This window comes from Lytechinus pictus, chromosome 8, assembly GCF_037042905.1.
Source record: "Lytechinus pictus isolate F3 Inbred chromosome 8, Lp3.0, whole genome shotgun sequence".
NCBI lineage: Eukaryota > Metazoa > Echinodermata > Echinoidea > Temnopleuroida > Toxopneustidae > Lytechinus > Lytechinus pictus.
Window position 1 is genome coordinate 25,053,342 of NC_087252.1, and position 23,897 is coordinate 25,077,238.

The 23,897-nt window shown below is 36.8% G+C and overlaps 1 protein-coding gene across 1 annotated transcript in view; it reads right to left on the bottom strand.

Annotated features, from left to right (window-relative positions):
* Positions 1-11,293: 11,293 nt before the first annotated feature.
* LOC129266193 (uncharacterized) overlaps positions 11,294-23,897 on the bottom strand; it is a 118,002-nt gene continuing 105,398 nt past the window's right edge. The window contains exons 49-53 of the mRNA XM_064103842.1: positions 23,405-23,530; positions 17,302-17,424; positions 15,076-15,429; positions 14,146-14,270; positions 11,294-13,467 (exon numbers count right to left, since the gene is read on the bottom strand). Coding sequence (XP_063959912.1) covers positions 14,152-14,270; positions 15,076-15,429; positions 17,302-17,424; positions 23,405-23,530 — 722 coding nt within the window. The 3' untranslated portion in view covers positions 11,294-13,467; positions 14,146-14,151. The remainder of the gene's footprint in view (positions 13,468-14,145; positions 14,271-15,075; positions 15,430-17,301; positions 17,425-23,404; positions 23,531-23,897) is intronic.

Consider the following 23,897-nt stretch of genomic DNA (forward strand, 5'->3'; position numbering starts at 1 on the left):
TTGGAAACTATAGTTTGTTGGATATTTGTTTGACAGTCAACATAATATCCCGGCATAATATACACAGTGTTGAGAACGTTAGAAACTGGTTCATTGGAGAATTAATAATGATATACAAACGACTACTCGCATAATTTCCGATGGGGCCAAAGGAAGTTTGGGATCAAGTAAGTTTGCTTGTCTATCCATGTCACCCTTGGTATCCCCAGCAATAAGGGGAAAAGAAATCGAGAGAAAAGGAAAATAATGGGAAGGGAAAGAGGAACTAAAACTAAGTCTAAGGGGAAAACAAAAATAAAGATGGGGTAGAATAGAGAGGCTGCATGCACCGGGGGATGCAAATGTGTCGATTAATGTAGAAAATAAAGGAGAAAAACAAGAAAAAAAATGTAGTTTAAGACCAGAATTTCCAGAAACGCCCTCGTCCTTTGCAGCTGGCTAGGCATTTCACAGTAAGTAATAGATATGTCATAGGCCTACCGTCACATAACTAGAAGAAATTGAAGAAGGAAATACAAGCATCAAATGTGCCTATTTAAAAATACCATACTATTCTGATGCGCAGAATTAGTCGCGACGTCGGACTCCTTCTGTTATGTGTGTGTAGTCTGCTTCCTTCAATTTTGAACTTGAAGAATCTGGCAGAATTTGGACCGGATAGTGGATATAGACAATTAAATTCCAGAATATCTAGTGATCTGGAACAGTACTTATAAGCTGCATATTTAGGACCTACAATCTACAGTGGAATTTTCTTTGCACTTGCAGATAATCGGTAACTGCAACCATTGATCCCCTCCGAAAGATCCCGGAGTCAGCTTCTGTGCGCGTACAGTCCGACGCTAGTATATTGATGTAAGTACCCGGGGGGCCACTTACGTTGACGAGTGGATACCATGCGCGACCAAAAAAACACGTAAAAAGGATGTCTTTTTCAAGATAGGGCACGTTACGTACGTAACGTGATAAGGGTGTCAAAAACACAAAAATAATGAAAAAAGGGTATCTATTTCGCTAGGAAAGTTACGTGTTTAGGGTCAAATTTTCGGGAATGATAAAACAAAATTAAAATGTTTTATAAAGGATGTCCTTTTCCCCCAACACTACGTGTTTAGAGTCCGATTTGCACGAGGTATGAAAGGTGGGGTCGTACTAAACCAAATGATGTGTATTGAAAGGTAAAACCAACGACCGAAGGACCCGTGACGTAAATATTCATGTGCTTGTTTAGGGGTTCATTTCAGGGAATACTTGCCAAGAGTATCGTTTTGTTTCCAATACTTGTTAAGGGTAGGGTTTCAGACGCCAATACGTGTTAAGGGGTGCATTTTCAGAATATGGAAAATACGTGTTTAGGGTGCTTTTCGAGACCCCATGGTCGCGCATGGTATCCATTCGTCAATGGAAGTGGCCTCCCCCGGGTGTAAGTAGTAGTAAAGTAGTAGGCCTACTTAACACCAGTCACTGCACAGTATAACATACTAACTAACCTCGTAATTAGCTTGTGTGAGTGACTAATACTAACCTCGCAATACGTGTGAGTGGGAACGAGTATGCGATACCAAGGGCAAGGCAACAGTCATTGGATGATTTTCAAGTACAGTGTTGAAATCTGGTGTTGGTGTTTGTAAAATTCGCGCATGCGCCCTACACCCTCGGTACCGGTCTCGAACGGCCATTTTGCTATGAATTCTGAAAGAAGGAGAGCTACCGCGACAGAACTTTTCGTTTTTTGAGGTTCCAGTCTGTGCCTCGATGTCAGGAAGCTGCCACTCGTTAGACCTTCATCCATATAATCGTGGTAAGTGCTGAATTTCTGTTTTAACTATTTATTCGGATAATTATTTAGACCATACTTCACGCTACTACCGTGGGTATGGTGAATTACACGGTAAGCCCCTGGGCTCCGGCCTGCTGAGAGGGCCGGAGCTCCCTGGGTTAGTGTTGGTGTTGTGACAACACCGTACTTGAATCAGGCTGGTGTTGAGATTGACCTCGGAAAATATGGTGTATTTCCGGCAGTTTGTGTTGAAGGCTGGTGTTGATTGTCATCTGCTGAACCCAACACTGCACTGTGGCTGCATGGTGTTGATGATCTACAAGCAATTTCCCCATTCAGCAACACCGACCCCCAGGGATTGGGAGAATCGTGATTTAAAGTTCAGTGTTGGTGTTGATAAACTGTAGCTCACGAACAGGGGGCAAACACGACGAACCATCTCCGTAAAATTATCTTTTACATTTAAGATGAGAGCAAATCATTAGAGTTTTAATACATTTCAATGAAAAATAATATTACACTTGGTGTTGGAGCTCAGTTCAGCAGCCCTTTCACGCTCTCAACACCGTACACCGTACTTGAAATCACCCAATGACTTGCTACCTGGCATTCCTGCCTTATTTATTATACGCTGCCTTGTATTGACCTGGTCGGTCCTGCCTGGCCTAGCCTGGACCGAGTGTTTTCCAACTGCAGTCAAACCTGTAGTTGCTATGTGAGGCATGCTACACTTGACGCTGAAATATCATTTAATAGTTATGGCACGAGCGAGACTAGGCCATTGCCATACATATTGAGATATCAGTTGACTTCTATCTTAATCAAAAAGAGGCACTCTTTAGTTACAGTAGGCAGTAGCTACGTTACTCTGAGTGAGGCCAAGTTACGCGACCTCCTTTTTAGATTTTGTTAATACTGAGAGACTGCAATTACACATGTGAGTTTTTGTGATGATTACTGACGTTGCAATTGGCATTGCATACCGAGTCATTAAACAATTGTAGACAGAAACAGAGATTGCAACTCACAAGAAAATGTAATACATCTTAATTCTTATTACATATGCATATGTTTTTTTGGTATTAGTCTTGTTTGAGAAAAAGAGGATGTCAAAAAAGTTTGAATGCTACAAAGGCCTCAATAAATATCACACGTAATTCTCTTGATTCCTCTTAATTATGTGAAGAGACTTGTAACAGAAAGAATGAAAAGAAATGAATAGCTGTAATAATAGTTGTAATGTTTTTTGATAGAATCATGAACAGGTGACAGATGATGATGGCACAGTGTTGAAAACTGTTTGATGGAGATGGCGCATCGTTGGATTTGTTTAAAATTAGACCAACAAAGAATCAACGTTACAACAACTTTTAACCGATATTAGACAAACATTGAATCAACGTTTACGCCAACGTTGGACTAACATTGGACTAAAGTTTAATCAACTTTCCATCAACATTGGACCAACATTATACCAACGTTGGATCAACGTCACCCAACGTTGGACCAACATTGGACCAACGCCGCCAAACCTGCCTCACCTGTACAATGATTATGCACTCATGAATATTCATTACATCAGTAAATGACCAAAATTTAAGGTAATATTGCGATGATAATTAGAGTATTTATGTTTATTCAATATTTCCACCATGAAAAGTTTCAGAAAAGTATGTGGCTCCATTACCATATCATTTATAATCAAAACATATTATTCTAAGTGAAATATTCAAGGTTAAGTGTGGAAAATTATATTAACTGTATTCTGCCGAGTATAGCAAAGTTGCTCTATATATAGGAGTCAATGACAGGATACAGTGGATAGGTGTAGGATGATAGGAATAGGATATAGGATTAGGATGTAGGATTTTAGGATAGGATAAGACATGATGATGAAGATTAGAGTGTAGAGTTGTAATGGTGGACTTCACCTTGAAACCAATTAATGTTTTGTTAATTACTGCCATACGTTGGAATAACGTTGGAGCAATGTTGGAGCAACGTTGTGACAACGTTGTAACAATGTTGGAGCAATGTTGCCAGACAACGTTGGAGCATTGTTGCTGGACAGCGTTGAACCAACGTTGTAAACATAGTTGGACTGACGATGTATGCAAGTGCATGTCCATCGCTGCTTCAACGTTGCCCATCAACGTTGCAGCAACGCTGTTATTGATGACTCAGCCGACATTATACCAACGTTGGAGCATTGATGGTGGACAACGTTGAACTGACGTTGGAAATGTTGTTGGTCTGACGATGTATGGACGTGCACTTCTATCGATGATGCAACGTTGCTTACCAACGTTGTAGCAATGTTGTATTTGACTATTTAGCCAACATTGGATCAACGTTGCCAGACAACGTTGAAACATTGTTGCTGGACAACGTTGAACTGACGTTGGAAATGTTGTTGGTCTGACGATGTATGCGCGTGCACTTCTATCGATGATGCAACGTTGGCCTGCCAACGTTGAGGCAACGTTGGGAAAAAAATTCCCAACGTTGATCCAACGTTGGTCCAACGCTGTATTGTTACCTGGGTTGCAGTATGAAAAATCCTTCTTATCACAATTTTAGGGATAAATTGGGCACAATATGCATCGATTAATACAGAGTATTAAATGAAGGCAAACAATGGCAGTTTCGATAATTAAAATCAGTATTTTGTATTAAAGGGATGGTCCGGGCTGAAAATATTCATATCTTAATACATAGAGTAGAATTCACTGAGCAAAATGCTGAAAATTTCATCAAAATCGGATAACAAATAATAAAGTTATTGAAGTTTAAAGTTAAGCAATATTTTGTGAAAACAGTCGTCATGAATATTCATTAGATGGGCTGATGATGTCACATCTCCACTTTCCGTTTTCTTATGTTATTACATAAAATCATATTTTTTTCATTATTTCATACTTGTGTGAATAATATGTCTCTTTTATAATGAAATAAGTTGCAGCAATAAATATCTAATGCACTAAATCAATTGTCAATTCAATTTTTCTAGTTCTTAGAGGAAAAAATTTGAATAAACCTAATTTCATATAATAAAATACAAAAGAACAAGTGGAGATGTGACATCATCAGCCCACCTAATGAATATTCATGACGACTGTTTTCACAAAATATTGCTAAACTTTAAAATTCAATAACTTTGTTATTTGTTATCCGATTTTGATGAAATTTTCGGCATTTTGCTCAGTGAATTCTACTCTATTTGTTAAGCTATAAATACTTTCAGCCCGGACCATCCCTTTAAGCTTTCTAAAGGGAAGTATAAATAATGATCACTGCAAATGAAATTCTTGATTTACGAAATTCCAATGTATTACTATTATTTCCTCCACATTTTCTCGTAAATTTTTTTTTATTTTCTCTCCCTCCCCTTCCTCTTTCTGTTTCTTCTTTTTGGTGCTATATTACCCACGCGTATACGCCCCAGATATATTATTCATAATGTGCCAGAAAGGTTACGAAACTGGAAAAGAGGCAAAAGGGGCGAAATGAGCAGGGATAGAAAGAAAGGCAAAACAAATAAAGAAATGAAAACCAGGAGGGGTATAGTGAGAAACAAAAGATATAAAGGAGAAATTATATTTCACTAAAGATCCCATATTGATCTTAAAATTAGATGACTGAGAGGTAAATTAGGGAGCACCAAACGGTACTTGGCGTATCTAACTTTTGTCCGGGTGAACTTCCGGTCCCCTTTAATTAATTCAGATTCCTTAACATTGAAAAAAAAAAATGTTTTTTTTTTATTCTTTTTTTTAAATACATGAAAAATTGAAAATATGCTTACAATTAACTACATAAGAAGTTGATCACGTTTTGACATTCTTTTTTGATGTTTGTTAGAAATATCAAATTTATGTTTTTACCAAAAATTAGCATTCTACAAGCAATAATATTATGAGCAAACAGCAAAACATAATTATTTTCATACATAATTTGCATCATTTATTTTGAAATATGAAGTTTTAACTTGTTGAAATTTTTCTAAACATTTGTAGTTTAAAAAACCTATAGGCCTATATGGGGTGCAAATTTTCGCCAAACAGTCTGGCAAACTGACACTAAACATGGTGTGAAAAAGCACAGTTAAAGAGGTCGATGCATACTGCGGACTGAAAAAAGTATAAAAATTCACAAAATAGAATGATGAAAATTTCATCAAAATCTTATAATAAATAGCATAGTTTTGGCGTATGTGCCAGGTCTATGTAATACATGAAATATCGAGACATCATTTCTCCTATTAATCCTCATCCCCATCGAGCCCTTCGTCAAAAGCTGTATGGATCCGCCCCTGAATAAGAATTCACTATAAGGCGGACGAAACCCCCCCCCCCCCCCATTGCGATCGAGCTGCAGAGCCGCGCATGCGCGCGCTGCCGAGGTTGTCTGTCCAAATCAACATTAAACGTATAGTCAATAGAACCAAATCCGCCGAGGAACCAAATCTGCAAACATCAAGCCGCGTCAAACCCGGCGGATATGGTTCCGATTAAAAACGATATCGGCCATTTAGAACCATATCTGCCGGCGGATACGGTATCCGCCGGTGGAACCAAATCCGCCGCTACACCGGCCCCGATTTAGATTTAGGTGGCGCTGCATTGATTGACGCCAGTTATATGCAGGCAGCGCACTGCTGATTATTTTCAACCGGCGAAGTTGTTGGGAAAAGGGTAGTTATAAGAAAAGGAAGATGATATGATTGTGCTTTGCTGGGGGATAGTCTTTCCTTTACTGTTGCTAATATTATATCAGTGTATAATTTTTTTTAAGCGGCGCGCCTTCGGCGCCGCTCAAATATTAGGGGGGGGGGGGGGCTCACGCCCCCTGGATCCGCCACTGATCTCTATCTATCTATTTATTTATCTATCTATCTACGTACGTAACGTGCCCTATCTTGAAGAAAAAAAAAAAAATTTACCTGTTTTTTGGTATCCACTCAATGTAAGTGCCCCCCCGGAATCGAGTTACAACTGTTGTATTGTAACTTTGCTTTTATGGCCACTAGCATATGGAAAGCTTGATTTTGATTGGCTGCCGAGCCCTGTTTCCATGGTACTTGTCATAATAGGAAAGTTACAACAGTTGCAAGTCCTTTATGAAACGGGGCCAGAATAATGGGAGAAAAATATTGATGATTGAAGGTTAGATGAAAATCCACGACTGTATAGGAGTTATGAATTTTTATGTTTCAGCCCCCCCCCCCGTACGTTATGAGATTTTTTAAATGGAATACAGTGAATAAAACATGTTACAGAAGGGGGTATGAATAAATGTATCTGATGATATCCACCGTGCAAATAAAATAACTTTCATGGGCGGGAGAAAAAAAATCATTTTCTTTGTAGGGGCCGGGACGGGGGATTTGATACCACATTATATCGAGCGACTTCTCGTCTGTGACGTCACAAAATGAAAACTTCAATTTTTTCATAATTCTTCTGGTGGATTTTTATTAAACCTTCACTGATATCTCTAATTCTTCAGCTTTTATTAAAACAAACTTCTAGCCATATATCCTCTTATCTCTGCTCATGCCTCTTCCCTTTGTTTTTTACTACCTCAAGCTCGTAATCGGGGGGGGGGGGGGGATTGAACCCCCTTCCCCCCAAAAAAGGTTCTCGACTATTCCAAACAATTTTGACTCGATGACTTTTTCCCCCCTGTCAAATTTTTCAGAGCAAATGGCCCATAACAGTTTTTACTGATGACATTTTTTGTTAATATTTGTTATTATTAGTATTATTATTAATAATATTATTTTTTTTTTTGGGGGGGGGTGTCAATTCTTTTCAGCCGAGGAACAGAAGGAACCAAAGGCTGTACTTTATCACATGAGTGGCGATATCTATTTTGAGAAGAAATTGCAAGTCGAAAAGTAAAACTGTCTGTCTAAATTTCAAGCATTTCCAAGTAATTCCCATCATCATTATTCTCATACGAATATCAAACTCATCTCTTCACCTTACTTCAAAAATTATTATTACAATCAACATTCATCATCCCTATTATTTCTAGTGATTTTCTACACTACATGTACTTAAATTCCTAATTTTTCTCTCTATTATCTCTTACTCCTTCTTTCATTTGTTTCCTCTTCTTCGCTCTTTTCTTCTCCCTACTACTAGGCCTACTTCTACTACTACCACCACCACCACCACCACCACTACTAAAACTACTACTACTTCTACTACTACTACTACTACCACCACTACTACTCCCACACTACTACTACTACTACTTCACTACTAATACTGCTGCTACTCAGAAAGACACAACAGAATGCATACAAAATAAGCATGAATATGCTGCCAAATTTATTCTTCTTTCCATAAATCTTGTTGAAAAACCAGTTGTTACTATTTAAACAACTCACCAAATTAATAAAATCTATAAATTCATTACACAATCTATCAAAATAGTACATCATATAAATCATCAAAATGTTCTTTTTTGCATACATTATAATCATCATTCAAGTAGAAAAAATATGAAAAAGCTGCTTTAAAAGTAACTGAATAATCATACATGTATCACACTAATAAATCAATTTTCTGTCTATTCTGGCACATACATTTTCATTGTTGGATTTGGGAAATATATTGCAAAGGAAAAAGAATCCCTTAAAATTCTGAATCCATTTTTTTTTCGTGGGGGGGGGGGGGGGTGGTAAATTCACATTTTTGTAATTTTCTGTCAAACATTCCGTTATGAACAATGAAAGAAATTGCCATCTTCTGTTTTACGATGCCATCATTCTCTCCATATCTAACTTACATCTTAGTAAATCATATTTAAATCACGCAAAGACGTTTGCTTGTATCATATTTTTTTTTTCAAATCCCTTATATATAAGTATAAACTTGACACCACACCTTTATTTTGTAAAAAAAATAATATCATATCCATAAGTAATTAAACGAATTAAGAAAAATACATTCTTCAACAAAATAATAATAATAAGGTATTTGTATAGTGCACATATCCACCTAGTTAGGTGCTCAAGGCGTTCCTATATCACCATGAATAAGCTTGTCTATCAATTGTTTCTCGCAGCTTTTCAGGAATTACTTCCTGCCAATACCAAGCATTTCCCTCACCTGGGTTGAGTGCAGCATATGAAATTAGGAAAGACCTTGTAATTGCCTCAACCCTGTAAAATCAAAAGATCTCAACCATATATCGCCTAAACAACCAAACTCGGTAAGCACTTTAATTAATAGCCTGTGTGTAAACTTAAAATTTGCATTGTAAGATTTAGGATAACATTATCAATCTTAATACTTTGCATAGCAAAAATGTGTATTTTTTCACATATAACAATTTAAATATTTCTTTGTCAATTCCAGTTGTTATAAGTTATGAAAATGAATAATCCAATTTGTCATATATTTTATTTAAAAGCTAAATATATACATAATTTGGTTCGAACTCTGAATTTGTGATGCAATTTGTGCGTTTTGATCATTTTTTTTATTCAAAAGTATTCCAATATTTAGGATATAACTTTAACTTCATTAATCTGATGGGGAATATGAGGAAAATGGTCTGGAAACAATATATTTTGTACAAAAAGATGTCAATATTAACATGGGATGTGTCATAAAAAAAAGTCATGATGAATTCTGAAAGGTGAACAACTGTGTTGCATAGTTATTGCCAAAATCGTCAAGTGGAGGGGAGGCAGTCAATTCGCTGTCCTGGTCATTTTTTCAAAGATTAAATCCCATGTAGCTGTAATAAATTCAATGAATTCATCTATGACCTTCCCAGAAGTATTTCCAATCGATCAGCATTTGATCAATTGACGACATACTTTCCTGCATGCTAAAACAACAACAAAATATTTCATTTACATTGAACACACGATGCTAATATTTCAGAAAAAGTTTACATACATACATGTACTTCTTAATATAGCTCTAATAAATCTTATGTTTCTTACTTTATAATAGATCCATATACTTTATTTAAACATTATGGCCCAAATTCACGAAGGTGGTTTTAAAAATCCAAGGTTGAATCCATGGCTTATGCAGATTTCCTGTATAAATTACGCTTACATTAGCGCGTATATCGGGCGCGTGTATGAAAAATGTCCAATGCTGATGCACGCTTTTGTCACAGTGCGCCAAATTGACGCATGCATGTTGCCATAGTTAGATACGTCATTTTATTCATGAGTCCACTGTTTGAAGAGTGGACTCATGAATAAAATAGCGTGGATATCCACGGCAACAGGCGTCAATATGGCACACTGTGACAAAAGCGTGCATCAGCACTGGACATTTTTTATACACTGCCCGATACGTGCTAAATTAAGCGTAATTTATGGGGACATCCTGATATTCCGCAGGTCCGATAGTCCGCAGTGTGTGTAAAATTATGATCAGGATATCATGGATATAGTGAGATCAAATGTCGAGTGGTCAAAAGGTCAAATGATACGAGACCATGGGGTTCTATCAGGCGCGGATCCATAAAATGGCAAAGGTAAAAACGGCAGACATTACATCAAACCCCCGTTTGGAGAAAGACCGCAGTTCAGATTGCAAACTGCGGTTCTACACCCCATTTTGCGTTTGTAAATCCTTAAATCATTTCCAAGCCCAGGGGGCCGTTTCATAAAGCTGTTCGTAAGTTAAGAGCGACTTTAAGAATGACTGGTGATCCTTTCTCGCGCGCTAAATCATCGCCAATGGTGTGTACCATTTACCGCAAGTCAGGATCACCAGTCGCTCTTTATTTACGAACAGCTTTATGAAACACCCGCCTGATCAACCCCGCTAGGCCAGGTAATCCCCGCTGTCTCAATTTTACCTCCACAGGCCAGATTATGAGCGTTGAGCCAAGGACGAAATGATAAACAACAGCTGTGCTATTACGTAAGATTTCTATGCCTGTAGTAGGACCTTCGGAATGAAATTATTGTATTCGATATTTAATCACGTTTTCAAAGGCATATTGTATTCAGAAATCCAATGTTAGTCCATTTTCAATTTTGAACGAAGAAAATCGACCTCGAAATAAGGAAAGTAAGTGAATTAAAATTACGGCATGCTTTGCAGGGACCGTCGCTCGGGCTGTTGTGTTATCTTCGGACCAAGGTCAAGAAACGGGTGTTTTGATACTTAAATTGCTTGCTTGGGGCAGTTATGGTTTGTCATACTTGGAGAAGAGAATTGATTGGGGGAAACTGGGGTATAGTGTTCTCAAATGGATGTTTTCATCACGGAGGTATAAATGACAGAGGTAATAATAGCAGAGGTAATAATGGCAAAAATGGAGAGGTATACATGGTCAGTCTTAAACCCCCATGCGAAAAAATCAAATATTCCCTCCATGCATACAGTAGATTAAATAAGAAAGGTTCTGAGAAGAAAATTGAAATTATATCAATGTTTGACTAATGGAAAGGGTAACATTTTCAAATGATACTTTGGATCTTCTGCACCAAATTGTTAACACTTGAGCTGGTATTTCTTATTTTTTCCTGGACTTATATGCACGGCCTTCTCATTTCAAATCGCTCTTCTAATATTCAAATTTGAAGCACACTTTGGATCCCAAGTATTATACTTAATTCATTACAGGGGAAATTCACACTGACATAAAGTTTATTGTAGAAATAGCAGACAATAATAAAAATGATATTGGTGAGGCTATTAGAATTTTACATTTTAACGGTGACGTCATTTCCGAGCAGATTTTCCCACATATGGTGTAATAAAAAATATCTCACTATATTCTGATCATAATTTTACACACACCGCGGACTATCGGACTATCGGACCCGCGGACTATCGGGCTGTAACCTAATTTATACAGGAAATCTGCATAAACCATGGACTCAACCATGGATTTTCAAAACCACCTTTGTGAATTCGGGCCCATATTTGGTGCAACAAAAGATACGATCCTCCACCACAGGTAATCATAAAAACATGATAAAATATTCAAAACAGATGCATAGAATAATATACTAGTAGTACTGATCTAGAATACAGCTACTTATAAGTAACAGGAAAAAAAAGGATGAACATAATATCCATACAGTGACATCTGGCTATTAAAATACCTTGAATATAACATGGACCTACCGAGGGTGATAACACTTCTGCGTGAAGGAATTTATGAAATTGTACCAAGGTAGAGTAGTACATTGTAGGTCCATGAATATACAGCCTGTATTTGAAGAATTGATATAGGCATACATTCCAAACAATTACAATGGATAATATATTCATACAAATTTTCCCTTTACACACACACACACACACCCTCACCCTGCACACACCTTAATAAAAAGTGTATATTCTCTCTGTTACCTAAAAACTTATCATAAGAAATATATGGAGGCACATTGGTATTATAATGCAGTGAGAAAGATAAATGATTGTCATAACAATATGGTGTCATTTTTTAACTTAATATTTTGCTTTTTTATATGAAAGACATGTATTTAAACAGAATAATAATGGGAGAATGGCTTCTTCGTTGTTATTTCGTTCTAATTGTATCATCATTATTTCTTTTGAGGGGAGGGGGGGGGGGGCTCATTTCAGAAATGGTCTGTTCAAAAGCCAACTTAAAGTTCAAGTCCACCTCCGAAAAATGTTGATCTGAATCAACAAAGAACCATATAATGTTAAACAATTGTGATCCCACATGTTCAGTGAGAAATAAAACTTTGTTTCACATGACAATTATGAGGAGAAAATTAAAACATTTCATATTTCATATAATAAAATATAAAAGAAAAAGTGAGTGAGTGATGTCATCAGTTCCCTCATTTGCATACCGACCGGGATGTGCATATAGCTATTATGTGAAAATAAGGGAAACTTTGAAATGTCGTAACTTTCTTATTTTACATGCGATTTTGATGAAATTTTCAGTGTTATGCTTGTTAGATTTTTCTCTTTTTATTCGAATCAGCTTTTTGTTGGGGTGGACTTGTCCTTTAAGATGAAAAAAAAATAATGATGGTAACAAAATCGATACATAACTCTTGGTTCATTTTTGTGTATACTCATGTGTCATGTATTTTCTGATATCTTCGCAAAATATAACTATCAAGAAAGGTGAAAGGGTGGGGGGGGGGTGGATTTTATCAGATGGAGGGCTCCCAGACCCCACTGTTAGTCCAGTACTTCCAAAGGCAATGGGATCAATCGGTTCCAGGACTTGTTTCATAAAGAGTTCCAAGATTTGCCATTGGGTCAAATAGTATAACACAGATCAGCAGCCAATGAAAATACAATAATGGCAAAGTTGCCATACTTGTAGTTGTAACTCTTTGTAAAACAGGTCCTGAGACAGTTATAATCATCTTCCCCACCCGCAAAGTAGGGACAGTGATTTTTAGTCACACGGGTAAAGCAGCAAAAGAAAATTTGTTTTGGTTGTTTACATTTCGTGCAAAAATTCATTGCATTTGCCTTTTCAAAATGGTATTCATGTGTTTGCTGTTGTCTCTTCCTATGACAAAACAGACTTCCCATTTGAGGTTAGGTTTGAAATGGAATTAAAGATTATCTGAAATGGTTAAGGGCCATTCATTTAAATGGAAAGTCACTGTCTGAATTACAATCAGGCATCACACCTGTAGTCCTGGATTCTATATTTTCCGTCAGTTCAAGAGAAAAGTCCTGGATCGCAAATTCCTGGAGATGATAAAGATGAAAGCAGCGGGGACAGAAGGGGAGGAAAATAAGAAGAGAAAATGAAAGATAAATAAAAAAAAAATGATTTGAATTAAAATGAACTGAAATGAAGAGACACTAGTGTAGGGAATGCCAAGCCCTCTGTCTCAAAAAATCAGTGATTTTACTGGAAATACTTTCTTTTATCTTTAAGCATTATGCAATCTTAACATTGGATGCACTACAAATGGTCTTCATCTCAGAAATTGAAGCAATTGAAATTTGGCAAGGTAATGAAAACAATAAAATCACTGTTTATATAATTTGTCAATGTTTTGATGAAATCATACTACATATAGATTTTTTTTTCCATTTTGACTTCTACAGCTGTTACATCCAGAATTGCTTTCAAACTATGTAACTGGGTAATAAATGGTAATGGTTGCCAATTTGAGTGCAAAAGCTACCAATTTGAGGAGTTGGTTGAAAACTTTAAACCTTACAAAAGTTCAATCAATCATATCATTAGCTGCGTAACTGGGTATTGCCAATTTGAGGAGAATAGGTTGAATACTTTAAGCCTTAGAAAAGTCCAATCAATTATATAGCTATGTATTAACTGGGTAATGAATGATATACGTTGCCAATTTGAGAAAAATTAAGGCTGCCCATTTGAGGAGAACAGTTGTATCATCATACCATAAACTATGGGCAACTGATTTCATCTGAACCATCAAAACAATCAGGATATACGTCGCACTCCCAAAAGTCAGGGATGCAGCCTCCGTCATCGCATGTAAACTCATTACTGGCACATGTTGGCGCTGGAAAGTATTAAGCAAAAAAAAAAATGGGATAAATTTCATTTCAATTTTTCTGCTATAGATTTCACAAAGGTCAGTGTACATAAAGGCATACATGTATAAGAAATACTCAATACAAGCATATAACACATATTATGACAATTATGTTCTCATAACACACTTTATATTGCAAATGCAATGAAAAAATACTAGCTAGCCCATAAAACACTGTCTATGTATGTTTCATGGGCTGCTCGGGGTATAAACTGGATTTTCATTTTTTTTAATCCCTATTATATCATAAACAAATCCAGATAATCACAGGATGATGTTCTAGAGATGAATTATTTATCAATATGAAAAATGAAATTTACTTCCTTTTTATACTATTTTGAAAAATAATGGCCATCTTTTTTAATTTGAAATATACAACAATACAGGACGCTATTTGAAAAACAATCATTCGATTGAAGAATGTTTTTATTTACAACTATGACATTTGCGAATTATTTGCTTCAAATTTATACACAATCATTGAGGCATGTTTCATGAATAAATACAGCATTAAGAACCCACTGCACTATTCGTAAAAGAGTAAGGGGAAACCCTGGTGTATTGGTCCACCTGCACTCCCCCAATCAGTTATATCGGGAGGAGAGACCTGAATATTGATTCATTCCACTTTTTGCCTCCCAGGCACAGGTGATTTCAAACAGATAATAATGATAATAAAAAATAAATATAACATTTTTGGCCATGCTCGTGGCCTTTCGACCTGTCTCTCCCAGCCCTGCTAATGGCCTTTTGAAATAGAAAGGTTAATTACCTTCTACCACTGATAGTTGTATCTGGAAGCCATGGGCTTGGCCGTAATATCCTGTGTAGAGAGTAATGGCCATTGTATTGCCACTAGATATAATCTCAGACTGAGCATCGGTCAAACTCCTTCCATACGTGTAGCCAAGTGCTGTGATGAAATTGCTGGTTACCGGATGGACCTCGTGATCGTTCGTGAAGAGGAGAAACGTCGAGTAGCTGACATTGAAATCTAATATCTGCGCCAACACAGCCATTCCTTCTGGTGCGGTGACGAGCGTCACCGTGACATCGTTCGGGGGGTAGTCTCCGGGATAGTTGGGAGATGTGATGATGATAGGATCATTGGTCAAGGTATAACTCACTGAAAAGAATAATGTTATAAAAAAGGATTTAACTTGGAATTTATTATACAATATTCATTATTACCCGTATCAGGCATCTGAGCTGGTCTTCTACAGAAACCATTTTGCCCTACATTTTCTGAATATCTGGAAGGGATAGGTATAATGTTTTTATTTTTCTCAATCTCAATGCGTGTATTTACTTTGCATGCAGAGACAATGCAAATATACCTTTGTATTTTCCTGGTCTCACATCCGGGCATTTGAGGATGCATATGAAGAGATTCATATTGATCCACGCACCAACAATATACGTCAAAATAAAGACAACGTTGGGTCCGGGCGCTTGCAAGTACATCATAATGGCAAAGTGCAGAGCCTAGACCCTGATATCAACATGACACAATAGAACTCTATTTTTAAAAGAAATATCACCATTATCATGATTTTGGCTCTAGATATCTGATTTGGATGATACTAAAATTATTGACTGGCTCTTCTTTCGGGGAACATCAAATATATTGCCCACGTCTAAAGACTCTGGTCACTATTATTTAAGTATACTCCCTCTCCCCCACATATTTGGGCAGCTTTATCTCAATACATCATCCAATGATCTATTGCTCCATACACACAGTACAAAAAACAAGATGGATAGATCATGTTTTTTTTTCAGTTAAAGACCAAAGCTTTGGAATCAACTACCTATCCAATTATGCCAACTTTCATCAACTGAAACATTCAAGTCCTAACAGAAAACCTTCCCCCCCTCTCATTAATGATTTAACAGTTTACTACATTCAGGAATATTAAATCTAAAATATTTTATTCTTTTCAATTATTGTCCTTTTGAAGATTCACTTTCTTCAAGTGTCCATGATATGGAAAGGTGGAATTGTTCACCATAAAGTAGGCACTATTTTTATCATCATCATTATTGTTATTAGTGTTGTTATCGTTATTTTTATTATTTTTGTAATTATTATCATCATCATCATCATCATCATCATCATCATTATCATTTTCGTTATCATTACTAATTTTATTATAATTATTATCAGAAAGTCAAAAGAGGCCTAAGCTTTCGATCCTAGCAGAATCTTCATCGGAGGCAAAATGACAAACATATAAAGTAGAACAACCATAATATAGACCACAGACAAGCTGCAACAACACTAGAAACAAGGAGACAGGGGGCATTAGTGAGTAGAGAAGACCAATCAGGTTAGTGAAGGGGATGAAAGAAAAGGAGTAGGCAGACACAAAGGGAAGTTAGTGTAAGTAAGGCCAAAGAAAGTCCTCAAGCCAAGAGGGATTAGGGTAATGAGGCAGGCAACATCAAACAGGATCTGGAACAAAACAGTGATAGAGGGTACGAGAAAGAGATGAATACCAATAATTATTATTGTGGAATTATGCAAAAATACATAAATAGATAGCACTTTTACGAAGTGCATATTCACTGATTCTTTGAAAACAAACCAGGCACTAGTTTTTTTTTTTTACTGGTGCTTGAAAACGTTCTCAGCAGTGTTTGTCAGATCAAGGCTGCCATACACAAAATACGGACAGCATTTCACAGGGAAAGTTCACCCTGAAGAAAAGTTTGTTGATTGGTAAGCTTTGTGTTGCAGGCTCCAGGAGGATGTTTCATAAAGCTGTTTGTATGAAAAGACCGACTTTAAGAACGACTGGTGATCCTTTCTTTTGGTAAATGGTATACACCATTGGCGATGGTTTAGCATGTAAGAAAGGTTTAGCACGTAAGAAAGGTTGACCAGTCATTCTTAAAGTTGCTCTTAATTTACGAACAGCTTTATGAAACGGCCCCCCAGGTCTTTGGTAAATCCGCACTTCAGAATACGGGTAAATGGTAGGAATGTATTACTTACCTGTGTTGTTTATATTGGCACAAGAATCTTCATCAGAATAATCAGTGCAGTCAGGATACCCATCACAGTAGTAACTAGCAGGGATACAATGGTCTCCGCAGGCATATTGACCAGCATCACACTCTAGGGAAATAGTAAATAATATAATACTTGTTTAGTAAGGAGATTTTACTAAAATATTGACTGGTTGAACTTTAATGGGAAGATAGTATAAAAATATTGACTGCTTAAGATTTTTAAAAACAAGGAGGTAGCATTCATATATTGAGTGTTAAGAAAGGAGATATATTGACTGCTTATTTGCAGGTATACAATGGCTCATGCATTCATATTGACCATATCATGGCACTCCAGGTAGATAGTAAAAAATATGACACATTTAATAAGGAGATAGTTTTCATACATTCACTGCATATTTGCAGGGATGCAACGGTTCACAGTAAAGCAAGTATATTGAACTGCACTGACTCAATTACCATTTTCTAAAACAAGGGACCTTGATTTTTTACACCAATTCTTTTTTAAAATATTATAAAAATTCTTATCTTCCTTTAAATAGTTTTAGATGTGGAATATAAAGCAAATAATCACCTCTTGATTTGAGGTAAAAAGCCCGGGGGGCCACTTCCATTGACAAGTGGATACCATGCGCGACCATGGGGTCTCTAAAAGCACCGTAAACACGTATTTTCCATATTCTGAAAATGCACCCCTTAACACGTATTGGCGTGTGAAACCCTACCCTTAACAAGTATTGGAAACAAAACGATACCCTTGGCAAGTATTCCCTGAAATGAACCCCTAAACAAGTACAGGAATATTTTGTCACGGGTCCTTTGGTCGTCGGTTTTACCTTTTAATATACATCATTTGGTTTAGTATGAACCCACCTTCCACACCTCGTGCAAATCGGACTCTAAACACGTAGTGTTGGGGCAAAAAGGACATCCTTTATAAAACATTTTAATTTTGTTTTATCATCCCCGCAAATTTGACCCTTAACACGTAACTTTTCTAGCGAAACAGATACCCTTTTTTCATTATTTTTTTGTTTTTGACACCCTTATCACATTACGTATGTAACGTGCCCTATCTTGAAAAAGACATCCTTTTTACGTGTTTTTTTGGTCGTGCATGGTATCCACTCGTCAGTGTAAGTGGCCCCCCCCCCCCTGGGGTAAAAAGACAAACTGTCACTCCCTTGGCAAGCTGTACATGTATGTACATGCTACCTTTCCAAAGTGAAGCTAAAGAAAGATAGCTACATCAATATTGTCTTGAAAGTAATAGCTTAACCACCACCTTCACAACCAAGGATTCTTGGCTTAATAATGAGCAAAATTTTATTGCATGAACATATCTTTTCCTTAATGCTAAAAAACTAGGTACTGCCAAGTAAAATAATAACTTAAGGACGTTCCACAGTTATGTTTGTGCGCATCATGATCTGCGCATATTTTACACTCTGCGCGCTGACGTCACAATGGATGAACTGGTGATTTAACCAGCTGTAGGTAATGTGAGCTGATTTTTCTCCTTATCTGCACTACATGTAACTTCAGATCTGATGTGTTATTTTATGAAGCTAATAAACTAGAATTATTCCATGGACCACTTTTTAATTCCTCTACAGTTTCAAAATACTTTTCTCTGTAGTGCTGCAAAGTATGATAAATATGACCCCGAGTATGAATAAATGGAAAAGTGGTTCGGAATTTTTCCTCACATAGATACAAAGCTTATGGCGCGTTTTCGGGTGTTATAACCCTAAATCTCCCGGGGTATTTTGATTCTTGTCATTCCCGGAGGGGGGCCATTATGGCCCCCCCTTAAGATCTCAGCCGTGGATTGCGCAATCACAACGAAAATTTGCATGATGGTAGAGAATGACGTAATATACGCAGTTGCATTGGTAAATTTCACTTAATTCATATATTTTTATTTTATATGAATTATGCTAATTTATTCATGAAATCATACTTTTTGCTCTGATTCACTAAATAAAGCTCCTAGAATGCTATTTTTTGGTGAAAATATTCTTTATAGCATTCCTAACAATTGTGAATGAAAAAAATTCTGGTACCAAGACCGATTTGTTATGTATTTTATTGTTTTTTTAATTTCTTATATATTTCTTTGTTTTTTTACTTTTTGTTTTTTTATTGTTTTTTCGATGGAAATCGTTGCAGACTTAATTCTGATCATAAACAAGGCAAAATTAATTAGGTTTAATCAGTAAAAGTAGAAGTAATGATACATTTATGAATTTTGGCTAAATACACAATTTGCATTGGATTTGTACATGAAATCACGTTTATGAGCAATTTTTGGTCTGACATGCACTTACATAATGTTGCGTAATGTCGTAACCGCGTACCCGGGCGTCACAAATTTGGTCTCAAAATTTGTGCGAGACTTGAAAGTAAAAAGTCAGTGAGCGGCGAGGTCAAAATATTTTGCGCAGCAGATATATCGCGAAAACTGACGAGGGGGGGGGATCAATTATGGCCCCCCCCCCGGAGAATTAGGGTTAAGAAGCAAATTTGCTCTAATAAGAGTGCTGATAGTTTGAAAACAAGCACACAAACCCATATGTTTGCACCTCTTCGGTATACCTTCCTCTACAACTTTGCAAAGTTTGGTGAAAATGACATGGGCTTTGACTAAAGTGCAGCATTTCTTTTACTTCTCAAGTTTGTTATTGAAATTTGAAATGTTTGACGTTAAGTATCTTTCCCGCAATTTCTGAGAACTGAGTGTTGTTAGACTTTAATGAGCAAACAATTGACAGCAATATAAATAAATAAATAATCCATCTTACGGATACAATTATTGATCATATAACAAAATTTGATGAAATCTTCCTGGATTTTGACTGAGTAATATAGCTTTAAACTCATTGTTGTGATCTCGTGAGGTCTAAATATGCCAAATACTTTTGGATGCACAATTCTTAAGAACATCATCCATTTTGGTTAACTTTGAAGCTCTATAGCAAAAAATCAAGCACATGGACACATGTAAATTTTTGTATATTTGGAATATTCAGATGCTAAAGTATCTTTATGCAAAGTATGATGAAAATGACATGGATTTTCAACAGCGGCGTAACAGGGGTCGGTGGCCAGGGGGGGCAAGAGCCAAAAATTTCCCGGTCATATCATTGAACAGGCAATGGCGTCATAAGGCAAAAATTTTGAGGGGGCGATATGGCGTATCGGGAAAATGTATATATATATAAGCGAGCGAGCAAAATTTTTTTGACAACTTTATTGCAAAAAATCCAATTTTGTGATAGATTTTGACATAATGTTAAAAAGATGATATCATATATTCACCCTCCTCTCTTTCCTTTTTTCTCTCTTTTTTTGTACGCCACGGTGAACAGGATTTTTGTTATGAACTTATGATTGTGAGCATCAGGGCGAAGCTCTATATGCTTGAGGGGGCCGAGTATGGCGCTTTTGGCAAGAAGTAGCTTGATATAGGTCCCGAGCGAGCGAAGCGAGCGAGAAAAAAAATCACCTTTTCATGAGAATCTAACATGAAGATAGATTTTAATGTGATATTCAGAAAAATATAATACACTTTCCTTTCTTTCCTCATTTTGTTTGTTTGGTTATAGAACTTTTGGGGGCCATGGTCCAAACTCATCCATATAACAGTGCTTTATGGGTAGGGTCCAGGGCAGAGCCCCGGAACCTCTTGATATCAAAGCCATTTTAAACCTTACAGATGGCCACTTATTTTAATCAAATTGCGTGTATATTTATATAGCTTTAACACAACACATAAATTCAATGCAGTTGTGTATCGTAATCATCCAAATATTGTGAGGGGCACACCATAGCAAATGTGGGAAAATTTGTAAAAAGTCGCCAGCGAGCGAAGCGAGCCAAAAAAAAATGGCCTGTTAAAATGAAATTCTAATTATGTGATAGATTTTTACATCATTATAGCAAATATCATGTCATATATATTTTTTCATTCATCTCATTTCGCTGCCTCCTTTATTTTCTTTTATTTCCCTTGGCTGTGGAACCACCCCCCGGTACGCCAGTGCTTCAACATAAAGCTTAATGCAGGAAAGGTCCATACAGGGGCCCGTTATAGAACCCATTGGAGGTTACAGATGAAGAGCCCCCACTGCACGGGGTCTTGACTCTTGGACAGAGCCTTTGGAGATTTAGCAAGTTTATGATAGACTTTCATACGACATTATGCTATATACCATCCATTTTTCTTCCCGCTCGTTATCTCAATCCTCGGCAGCCCTGTAGTGTACGTTATCTTGTCCCTATTCTTTATTTTCCAATTTAGATTTTGGCTAATTCCATTCTGCCTTTATTTCCCGCTTTTGTTTGCCTTTTTGTCATCTTTAATTTATTTCCCTGTCTTACTAATCATGCTAATGTATTTGTATATCGGGGCGAATTGTTCTTTGTCACTTGTTCTTTTTCCTTCCTTTTCCCGTTATCTTTCCGTTTTCCCTTTTTTATGTTTTTTCTTAGTTTTCTTTTCCCTTTTCCTTTCCCTTTCCCCTTTTTTCTTTCCTTTCCCTTTCCCTTTCTTCCCCCCTTTTTTTTCTTTTTCCCGTTTTTTTTATATTTTCCCGGTGAGCTCCGCCAGGGGGGGCAGCTTGCCCCCCCTGCCCCCCCCCCGCCTGTTACGCCACTGATTTTCAATGTTTGGGAGCAAGACTGCGGAACTACTCGCATTTTAGACGGTATATCAACAGACTTTTGCTTGTTTTCAGCGCATTTTGGGCTGTTTCAAGCCAACTCGCAATATTTTGGACACTGATAATTTGAAAACGAGCACGTGGACCCCATAGTTTAAATGTCTTAACTTCTTCAGAATATATTCCTCTACAAATCTAGAGAGTATGATGAAAATGACATGGATTTTGAATGTTTGGGAGCAGAACTACGGAACCATTCGTATTTTAGACATTTTGGATGGTATTATCAGACTTTTACTTGTTTTCGGCGCATTTTGGGCTGTTTCAAGCCAACTCGCAACAGTTTGGACACTGATAACTAAAAAACGAGCACATGGACCCTATATTTTTAATATTTTAACGGCTTTAGAATATATTCCTCTACAAATTTAGAGAGTATGGTGAAAATGACATGGATTTTGCATGTTTGGGAGCGAAATACGGGAACCATTCGCATTTTAGACGGTATTATTAGACTTTTGCACGTTTTCGGCGCATTTTAGGCGATTTTCAAGCCAACTCGCATCACTTTGGACACTCATAGTTAAAACACGAGCACATGGACCCCATATTTTTAACTTCCCTACACCTTTGATATGCATTCCTCTACAATTAAGCCGAATTTGATGAAAATGACATGGATTTTGAAAAAAGTGCAGCTTACAAAATACTTTTTTAATTTTTGAATAGATTCACGTCTTTGAAGATTTGTTTTTTCTGAGTTTTTGCATCATTTTTGCCAAATGAGGGCGCTGCTGACTCCAAATAGATATAGTTTTACCAATTAAAAGACTTTTTATTACTTTGGTATCTACTAAGTTACATATTCTGAAAGTTTGATGAAGTTTGATGCGTTATCCACTGAGTAAAGATGACTTAAACTCATTTGGTGAATTCGTGAGGTCTAAGAGAGGCATAATTCTCTTGATTGCGCAACATTTCATATCTTTCAAATACGGCGACTTTGAAGACCCGTAGAAAAAAAAAAGCACATGAACCTATATTATTTTTTTGCATTTTAATAATGCATAGATACCAAAGTAACTCTCTGCAAAATTTGGTGAAAATGACATGGACTTCATTTTAACTGTGGAACGTCCTTAAATCTTTAAATTGCCAATTCAAGTGATTTTTTTAAACAAGCGCACACCTAGTTATACCAATAATGCATATAGCATTTCTATTTATTTGAATGCAGGATAAAAAAGCATTGTCGATTAAATGCCTTGCTTTGACTGTCAAATGAGTTAATAGACTGGATGTGTACTGTTAGGGATTGTGCCCAAATTGGCTCTCCATAGTCATACCACAACTTTAAACCAGAGGGTTTAAATTAACCTGAGCTCAGAATACAGGCAATAGAATCTAAGAGGTAATACTTACCACAGTCATGCTCGTCCTCGTTAAAAAAGCAATCCGACCGACCATTGCATCTCCATGTGTTGTGCACACAGTAAGCAGAGGAAAAGAAATGGCATACAACCGTATTCCCTTCTACATCACAACCATCTACACGATAAAAAATAAGAAGCAAAATTAAGAAATGAAAATTTAGAATAATGTCGAATTAAATTCGTAAACATTATAATCGCAAGAGAAAAAAAATCCTAGGTTTTAGAAAATCTACTCCTTCTCGGGTCACCACACACGTCGTGTCCAGTGGAGGGAACAAGATCCGACTTTGAGGTTAAAAGACTCCAGATCTTCAGTTTGGCAGTCTGGTAGGAGGGGGCAGACCAAAAGGTGTAGCATCTTCTGATCCTCGATCCCCACACTCGCAGGCAGTGTCTCCATCTATGTTGTAGGTTTCAGAAAATAGCATACTTTATATATATGGAATCAGAAGCAGGATATGTGAGAGGTCAGCATAATGATA